This window comes from Schistocerca piceifrons, chromosome 2 (genome assembly GCF_021461385.2).
Source record: "Schistocerca piceifrons isolate TAMUIC-IGC-003096 chromosome 2, iqSchPice1.1, whole genome shotgun sequence".
Taxonomy (NCBI): Eukaryota; Metazoa; Arthropoda; class Insecta; order Orthoptera; family Acrididae; genus Schistocerca; species Schistocerca piceifrons.
The window spans coordinates 10,798,644-10,808,686 of NC_060139.1; the positions used below are offsets into that span (position 1 = coordinate 10,798,644).

Consider the following 10,043-nt stretch of genomic DNA (forward strand, 5'->3'; position numbering starts at 1 on the left):
GCAGTTTCATGATAGGTTATTTACAATGGTGGCGTTAGCCCACCCACAATATACTTTCACTACAGTGGTATGAAAGTAGTTCTTCAACATCCCATTTAAGTAATACTGTCTTTCACACAAAATCACACTACTTACCTTTTTGTAACTAGATCAAGTAATATCCTTTGTGCTAAAATACAGTGATTTAAGTTTGTAATTAATGCCAATTTCAGTCAGCAATCTCATAGCATAACACTACATCAAAAAAAGGGCAAGTGCACTGGATGTGAAGTACTGATTCATATGTATTCGCAATTGGCATTCACGTGCTGTATGGTGATGTTAACACAAAAGTCTAAATACCAAGAATAAAAAGCTGTGTGTTTAGTGTATATCTTATTTGTTACACAGAATTTCTCCTTTTAGTCCCAGTGACACCTAACTCCACATGGTAAAGGTAACACTCACTGCTATGTGTACATAAATGACACTGAAAGCATTACTGAGCTTTCAGACAATGTCCTCTCCAGAGCTAGGCTAATACATAACACACATTCATAAAACCAACTACACTGTCCTGATGTTGCAGCTAGATCTGTGTTTGAATTTGTCATCTGCTTCTAAAATTTAGTCTCAATGTATTTGGTTGTGTTCTTTTTGCTGCTGTCTGTGATGGTTCTGTCATGGTGGCACTGCATTCCCATTGGAATTGTGAAACTCTGACCAGTAACAATATTGTTACGCATACATGTGCACTAGGGTCAGCTGTCCACCTACTGCTGAATTGACAATGCGCAAAGTATTCTACCTTTCAGCATAGTACAATAGGTACCTCACTCTAGATTGCAATAATTGAATTGAGTGGCCAAAGATTCAAATGTGTTGTCATTTTGGCAACATCTACTTTCTGAAAAGTGAATTTCACACATGTCACTGTTGACAGTTGAGTCTTACTTTATTGTGTAGGTGTATATTCTGCTTTTTCTTCTGCATAGTCCAGCACAGAGCTAGATCGCCATTACAGCACGCACACAAACAAGAAAAATGCAAATGTTTTAAGTAAAAAAGTATAATTTATTGTCAATATGAAAATATTTTGGTATATTTCATTTTTCTAACAGTGCCAGAGGCCGTCTATCCAGATTCTTTGATTTGACAAACCTGTAGGCATTAACAGCTGCCTGCCTTTGAAGCTCAAGTTGGCGAAGTTCTGCAGCAGGAAGTTTTTTCCTTTTCACAGTCAAATCCAGCTTAGCTGACGACAATGATGATGTTGTTGTTGTTGTTGTACCATACTTGTTCTCCAGAAAAGTCTTCAATAATAGATCCTTTCTTCCAGGCTGTAGGCACATAATTTTTATGTGAGTTTATTGGTTCAAGGGATGTAATTGATAATCTACTGATGAAGTAATGCTGTACAGAGAGAAGTGGCTAACTTAAATTGATTAGCAATTGGGTTAATATAAACCAAAAATCATTAACCTGTAATGAAATAATGCAGGAAGAGACAATGCAACCTTTTGATTTTACTAATCACATTTTCCAATCTCAAAATTAATAAAAAACAAATGCCACACGTATAAAAGGTCATCACATAAGAAAGGCTTGACATTTTGTCCGTAACTGTAGATGGTATTGATATTGTTGCTATGAAAAAGGAAACATTTGACTTGACAGTTCTGCTGTTGCAAGTTTTATATAAATACATATGTAATACATAAAGGAGAAACATATCCAATAATATCAAAAAGCACTTGACTGATTTACCACAAATTTTTGCACGACACACCAATGAACATACAGACAGAAACAGCTTATATATTTTGGTAAAACATGTAATATATAAATAGATATGTAATACATAAAGAGAAAGCGTATTTTACACAAATCTCAAAAATTTCTTGACCGATTTACTTCCAATTCTTACATAATACTTTAATGAATATAGGCTACGTATTCTTGTAATTCCCTCAGGGAGTCACACCTACTGATACATGACTGGCGAACATGGGGCCCCGAGCTGAGTCCTGGCATTGCTTCCACTTACTTATGCCACGCTCCTCACGTTTATCTTTCCTATCTGGCTACCCTCGGCCAGCTCTTGTTCTTTTCCGAGCCTGACGCTATTAGGTTTCGAGGGCTAGGGGTCTTTCATTTTCCAACCTGTACTTCTCATGCAGCGTCTGACCCAGAGCGGGCGGCTGCAAAAAGCTCCTGTATCCCATGCTAGGGGCAGCCTCCAGAACTGCGGAAGGCAACGGAATACCACCGCAGATTATCTTCCCTGCATAATGCAGTCTCCATTTTATGCACAAAAAATGGCTTCCTCTCATGTTAAATCAGTGTCCGGAGGTAAAATAGTCCCCCACACTCGGATCTCCGAGGGGGGAGGGGGGGGGGGGAGGGGGGGGGGGGGCACAACTTGAAAGGAGGCAAAAAATCAAAACGAGAATTGGTACCTGGAATGTCAGAACTCTGCTACAAGCAGGAAAACTAGAAAACCTTAAAAGAGAGATGGAAAAGAATCATATGGACCTCGTAGGAGTTGCTGAGGTAAGATGGAATGGACATGGAGAGTTGCAGTCAGATGAATATGTATTCTACTACTCACGAGGAGAAGTAAAAGGAATTCATGGAGTAGGAATGATTATGACAAAGGAATTGGCTTAATGTGTGGAATATGTAGACTATGCAAATGACTGGGTTATTGGTGTAAGGCTGAAAGGAGCACAAAAAGATTTACTGATAGTCCAGGTGTATATGCCAACTTCAGAACATGATGACCAAATTGTAGAGGAAACGTACAATGTAATAGAGAGAATAATGGACGAAAATAAAAAATGCTGCAAAATAGTAATGGGAGACTGGAACGCCATTGTGGGAGAAGGGAAAGAGGGAAACATAGTAGGCAGTCATGGTCTTGGAAAGAGAAATGACAGAGGTGAATGGTTAATTGACTTCTGCAGGGAAAGGCAGCTGATAGTGGCAAACACATGGTTCAAGAACCACAAGAGGAGGCTCTACACTTGGAAATCACCAGGGGATAAATACAGAAACCAAATCGATTTTATACTGGTAGAAGAAAGATACAGGAATGGAATCAAGAAGGTGCACAGATTACCAGGTGCAGATATTAATAGTGACCACAACTTACTTATGGCAGAAATAGAAATAAGAATGAAAAAACTGAAGAAGGCGACCATGGTGAAGAAGGGGGATTTAGAGAAGATAAGATCCAACAAAGAACAAATTACAGAAATGCTGTCTCGGGAGTTTCTAAACACATTACGAGACAAAGAAGCACCCGATAATGCCAACGAGTACTGGAATATGCTGAAAGAAGGAATCATTAAAGCAGGACAGCAAAATATAGGATATGTAAAAGGGAAAAGGTCAAAAAAACCATGGGTCGCACAAGAAATGATTTCCAAGATGGAGGAGAGAAGAAAATTGAAAAACAAGAACACTGAAGATGCAAGAAAGATATACCGAAGGTTAAATAATGAACTGCGAAGAGAAACAGAGCAGGCTAGGAAAAAATGGCTAAAAGAGGAATGTGATGAAATTGAAGAACTGAACAGGAAGGGAAGATACGACTTACTATGCAACAGAGTAAAGACTATGACATTGGAACAAAACAGAGCAGGAAGTGCTACTATGGAAATTTTGAGTAAAGATGAAGAGCTAGTGTACAAAGATCGTGACGATGTCCTCCAGAGATGGAAAGAATATATAAAAGAGCTATATGATGCAAATAGCAAACCAGAAACTCTGGAACTTGAATCACACAACAGTGTAAGTGATGACGAGAAAGGACCGACCATCGTAATGGAAGAAGTAAAGTCTGCCATAGCTGCAATGAAAAATGGCAAAGCGGTAGGTACAGATACAATACTGGAAGAAATACTAAAATGCTTGAACCACAATGGAATAAGAGAAATATTGAGGTTATGTAATAAAATATATGACAGTGGTGAATGGACTGAGGACTTTCTGACAACAGTAATGATTCCATTACCGAAAAAAACAAGGAACCAAGAAATGCAGCGAGCACAGGACAATTAGCCTCATTTCACATGCAGCCAAAGTGATGTTAACAATAATTAATAAAAGACTTGAAAAAGTAATGGGGGAGAATCTTGGCGAGGAGCAGTTTTGCTTTAGATGGAATACAGGCACCAGAGATGCAATAGCGCTTCTACGAATCTTGGGAGAAAGGTTTATTGAAAAAGGAAGAGACCTATATATGTGCTTCATCGATCTAGAAAAGGCATTTGACAGTGTGGTTTGGGACAAGCTGGTGACTATAATGAGGGAAACTAGAGTGGACTGGAAAACCAAAAGACTTATAAAACTCATTATATCTTAATCAAAAAGTTTCAGTTAAAGTGAGAGGAGAAAGTACAGACTGGATCAGACTAGGAAAAGGAGTAAGACGAGGATGCTGTTTGTCACCTACTCTTTTCAACATCTACTTGGAAAATATGATTGACCAATGCTCAGTAGATGAAAAAGGAGTAGAAATTGGAGGAAGAAGAGTAGGGTGTTTGAGATTTGCTGATGACATGGTCCTTCTAGCTACAGGGGAAAAAGAATTACAGGATTTGGTGGACACCATTGCAACTAACGGGAAAAAAATGTGGAATGAAAATTAACACAAATAAAACAAAAGTATTGGCACTAGGAGGAAATAAGAAAATAAAAATTATGCTGAATGGAGAAGTACTAGAACAGGTGCAAAATTTTAAGTATCTTGGAAGCAGGATAGACACCGACTGGAGGCGCACCACAGAAATTAAAACAAGGATAGCAATGCCAAAAGAGGCGTTTTATAAGAAAAGGAGAATCTTCTGCAGCGGTCTGGACAGAGAACTCAGAAAGAGACTCATAAAATGTCTTGTATGGAGTGTTCTTCTATAAGGTGCTGAAACGTGGACTATGAGGAAAAAAGACAGAGAAAGGCTGGAGGCTTTTGAGATCTGGACATGGCGGAAGATGGAAAGAATAAGTTGAATGGACAGAGTAAAAAAAGGAAGAGGCACTGAGAAGAGTGGGAGAGGAAAGACAGTTACTAGATGTAATAAAGAGAAGAAAAAGAAATTGGATTGGGCATATATTAAGAAAGAATGACGGACTGATAAAAACAGTTTTAGAAGGTTATGTAGAAGGGAAAAGGAAGCGAGGAAGGAAGAGATTCCACATACTGGATGACATGATGGACGGTACAGCATACAGCAGCCTTAAGAAGGAAGCAATGGATCGCAGAAAATGGAGAGGCAAAGGACCTGCTAATATAGCAGATAACTGATGATGATGATTTTTGTAATGCATTACATGTACAGTGGAAGCCAGCTATAACAGGACCTTGAAAATTATGTTGTTACATGCAACTGCTGTTGAGATAACAAATGGAAAAGAACAAATTTATTTAGCTTTTTTATGTCGAGTACACCACCAAACTTCTTTACTTAAGAGTGAAGTAGTCAGTCATTTACTCTGCTGTCTATGTGCCCTATACTTTTTAAATTATGTTCTATGTTCATTAAATGAAACAAAAAGTTCACTGTTACCAGTCACTGTTTTATTTATTTCCACGACGCGTTTCGAAGGTTTAAACCTCCATCATCGGGTGGATTTACATTAGTAAGTATTACATTTGTGTGTGTGTTGTGTTACGACTTTTGGAGGAACTTGCGGCACTGCCTAGTGGAGAAACGAAACGCTATTTCAGAATATGGTTTAGGATTACTTTGGACGAAAAATTAAACTGATATCTAATGGTAAACTTTAAATAAGTAAACTACAGTACCTTCAGTGATCACAGGTTCCTTTTGCTGTCGTAACACATCACATGTATACTGCCACATTTGTAAACAAATATGGTGTCTGGAATCAGCTGGGTGCAAGGTTCGTATAGCAGAAGTGAAGACATAATCGCAAAGTGCAAAGAATATACATCATAACAATATTATTACAGAATAATTGCTTTAAGCATTTAGCGGTGTTTGTTTTGAGGTGTCAAATATATGTGTGTGTACTTCAGGTGGTATATAAATCCAATTCTGACAAGTTAAAACAGCAAACATTCGTACTCGTTTATACAATCAGGTGAAATGTTAAAATGGCTTAAACTTCATACTTATTGATAACAATTAGGTGAAATGTTACAGACTATAATTACAATGATCATATTGGCTACAACAGTAAAACCATACTTACATTACACTCTTTGATTGGGTTAATAAACAGATGTGAAGTGAGGGGCTGGAGGCAGAAGGAGAGGTAGAGAGAGAGAGAAAAAGTGTGTGTGTGTGTGTGTGTGTGTGTGTGAGTAAGTGAGTGAGTGAAAGGGAGAGGGAGAGAGAGAGAGAGAGAGAGAGAGAGGGAGAGAGAGATGAGAGTGATTGTATGAGAGAAAACATTTACATGGCAATGAGTCTTAAGATTGCATGTTGCATATATTAGCTGCCTAAAGGTTGGGGTAATACGTTGGTTAATGCTATTAACATATGCAGATAGATATACATTTGTGCCAGTAGTTGATGTACATACAGTTTTAAGCTGACAAGGGGTACAAGCTGTTGGTGTGATGAATTATCTGTGAATGAGGTCAATCTCTTGTAGTCTTGGCAGCTTTTAGATTAGATTAGATTTACTTTCATTCCAATTGATCCGTAGTGAGGAGGTCCTCCAGGATGTGGAACATGTCAGAAAAACAACAATACATGACAAATATTTAAACTAAAACAAATAAGCTAATGTACCATTCCACAGGTCCCAAGTGGAATGATCGTCATTTTTTAATGAACACTAAGAGTCATTTTACAAATACTATTGCACTGAATTTAAAATAAAAAAGTTTTATATTTATTTATAAGGTAAGAAACATGTAATACAACTACTGTAATACTTATTTACAATGAACACATTACTGCACTGAAATGGTGCAGAAGTTAGATTATACTTACACACACACACACACACACACACACACACACACAAATTTTCAGTGAACACATTACTGCACTGAAATTGTGCAGAAGTTATGTTGTACTTATATACAAATCAGTTGGTTTTCCTAGAAATTCATCAATGGAGTAGAAGGAGTTGGCCACCAATAAATCCTTTAGGCTTCTCTTAAACTGAATTTCATTGGTTGTTAAGCTTTTTATGGCTGCTGGCAAGTTATTGAAAATGTGTGTTCCTGAATAATGCACACCTTTTTGTACAAGACTAAGTGACTTTAAATCCTTGTGAAGATTATTCTTATTTCTAGTATTGATTCCATGAATTGAGCTGTTGGTTTGAAAAAGTGATATATTTTTAATGACAAATTTCATTAAGGAATAAATATATTGGGAAGCTGTAGTTAGTATCCCTAGTTCCCTAAACAGGCTTCTGCAGGATGTTCTTGAGTTCACACCACATATAATTCTTACTGCACGTTTTTGTGCCCGGAAAATATTTATGGTAAATATTAGGTGTGTGTGTGTGTGTGTGTGTGTGGTGTGTGTGTGTGTGTGTATTTTTATGAGTGTAGGCAGTTGCTGAAAATGGAGATGATACTATTGTAAATATTGTCATTTTTGTCATTTAAGATAGATTCTGGTTGTTTCATTTGATGTTTGTATATTTGGAGTGTTTCAAGGATGTCTAGTTTTCTGCCTTTTGTGTTGTTAACATGGTGTTTTGTTTCATGCAGGTGGGTAGCTATTGCTGATGTGTGATATTTTTTGTTTTTTAGTGCTGCCATGTGTTCCTTGAACCTAATATCAAATGATCTGCCTGTCTGGCCTATGTAGAAGCAGTCACAGTCCAAACATTCAATTTTGTACACACCTGTGTGATGAAGTGGGTGTCGTGTGCCGATGTTATGGGGTAACTTCTGTCCAATCTTGTTGTCTGTTGTAAAGGATATGCTTATGCCTTTCTGTTTGAAGACATTGGCAATCTGGTATGAAATGTTACCCAGAAAGGGGATTGTATGGAAGATGTTATTTTCTTTTTGTTTTTTGTGTTGTGATTCCTTTGCCATTATTGAGTGTTTTAGGGTGTCTACTATGGAGCTGTTATAACCATTTTCAATAGCTGTTTGTTTTATTATTTCAATTTCTTGATCACATTTATCTTCTGAGAGTGGTAGTTGGATAGCTCTATGAATCATGTACCGGAATGCTGCCATTTTGTGTGCTGCAGGGTGGCAAGAGGAGTTGTGGATTGTGGTATGTGTTGTGGTAGGCTTCCGATAAATTTCAAACTGATGTCTGTTGTTCTTTATTCTAATGGTAAGGTCTAGGAAATTTATACTGTCGTCTTTTTGGTGTTCAGCTGTGAATTTTATGTTTTCATGGGAGTTGTTGAATAACTGATTCAACTCACTGATGTAATCTTTAGTGTCTTTGATTAATATGATGGTATCATCTACATATGTGTAGTAGTAAATGATATTTTTGAGGAGGTGGTGATTGGAATTCAGGATTTTGTCTTCTAGGTTGCTTATAAATATTTCTGCTAGCAATCCGGAAAGATTTGAGCCCATTGCCAGACCATCTGTTTGTTGATAGATTTTATTGTTAAATTTAAAATAGTTGTGTGAAAGTGTGAATTCAAGCAGGTCCATTAGTTCATTAATGTGAGTTGAAGGGATATTTTTGTGTTTATGTAGGTTGGCATTAATTATCTGTAGTGTGGGATCTATTGGCACAGAGGAATATAGGTTTTGTATGTCAAATGAGGCAAGTGTGGCTCCATCAGGTACTTGTATGTTTTTGACATATTGTGTAAATTCTGTTGTGTTTTTAAGTTTTCTCTCATTATTGAATGTGTATGCTTGTTTGAGAATTCTGAAGAGTATTTTATTGAGCTTGAATGTTGGGCTGTTCCTACAGTTCACTATGGGCCTGATGGGGGTCCCGTTTTTGTGGATCTTTGATTGTGATCTGAGGCAAGGTGCTTGTGGGCTCATTGTTACAATGTTTCTTGCTTCCTGGATGGTGAGTAGGAAGTTAATGTTGTTTGAAATGTGTTTAATCTCCTTTTGTATTCTGGCTGTTGGATCTTTATGTATTTCAGTTATGTTGCTGGTTTGGAAGAAGTCTAAAGTTTTTTCTATGTATGTTGTTCTGTCCATTACAACAGTTGTGTTGCCCTTGTCAGCTTTTACAATTATTGCATTATTCACATGTAATTTAGTCTTAATGGTACGTGTAAGGGCTTCTTCTCTTTTCTTGTATGCTGGGAAAGGTTTTGCAATTTCCTTTTCAATGATTTCGTTGATTTTGTGGCAGGCTGATATTCTGTCAGTTTGCTTCTTAAAGGCGATGGTCGAGATCTGTGTTGCACAAGTGATGAGCTTTTCTTGGTTCTTTTGATCCAGTAGAGCTTGAACATTGTGTTTTAAGCCTTTGCAGAGTAGTGCCTCTTCTTCTGCAGACGAAAAGACAGTATAAATTTCCTAGACCTTACCATTAGAATAAAGAACAACAGACATCAGTTTGAAATTTATCGGAAGCCTACCACAACACATACCACAATCCACAACTCCTCTTGCCACCCCGCAGCACACAAAATGGCAGCATTCCGGTACATGATTCATAGAGCTATCCAACTACCACTCTCAGAAGATAAATGTGATCAAGAAATTGAAATAATAAAACAAACAGCTATTGAAAATGGTTATAACAGCTCCATAGTAGACACCCTAAAACACTCAATAATGGCAAAGGAATCACAACACAAAAAACAAAAAGAAATAACATCTTCCATACAATCCCCTTTCTGGGTAACATTTCATACCAGATTGCCAATGTCCTCAAACAGGAAGGCATAAGCATATCCTTTAAAACAGACAACAAGATTGAACAGAAGTTACCCCATAACATCGGCACACGACACCCACTTCATCACACAGGTGTGTACAAAATTGAATGTTTGGACTGTGACTGCTTCTACATAGGCCAGACAGGCAGATCATTTGAGATTAGGTTCAAGGAACACATGGCAGCACTAAAAAACAAAAAATATCACACATCAGCAATAGCTACCCACCTGCATGAAACAAAACA

At 37.5% G+C, this 10,043-nt stretch overlaps 1 protein-coding gene across 1 annotated transcript in view; it reads right to left on the reverse strand.

Annotated features, from left to right (window-relative positions):
- Positions 1-1,032: 1,032 nt before the first annotated feature.
- LOC124777098 (coiled-coil domain-containing protein 137) overlaps positions 1,033-10,043 on the reverse strand; it is a 31,128-nt gene continuing 22,117 nt past the window's right edge. Inside the window, exon 4 of the mRNA XM_047252379.1 lies at positions 1,033-1,319. Coding sequence (XP_047108335.1) covers positions 1,086-1,319 — 234 coding nt within the window. The 3' untranslated portion in view covers positions 1,033-1,085. The remainder of the gene's footprint in view (positions 1,320-10,043) is intronic.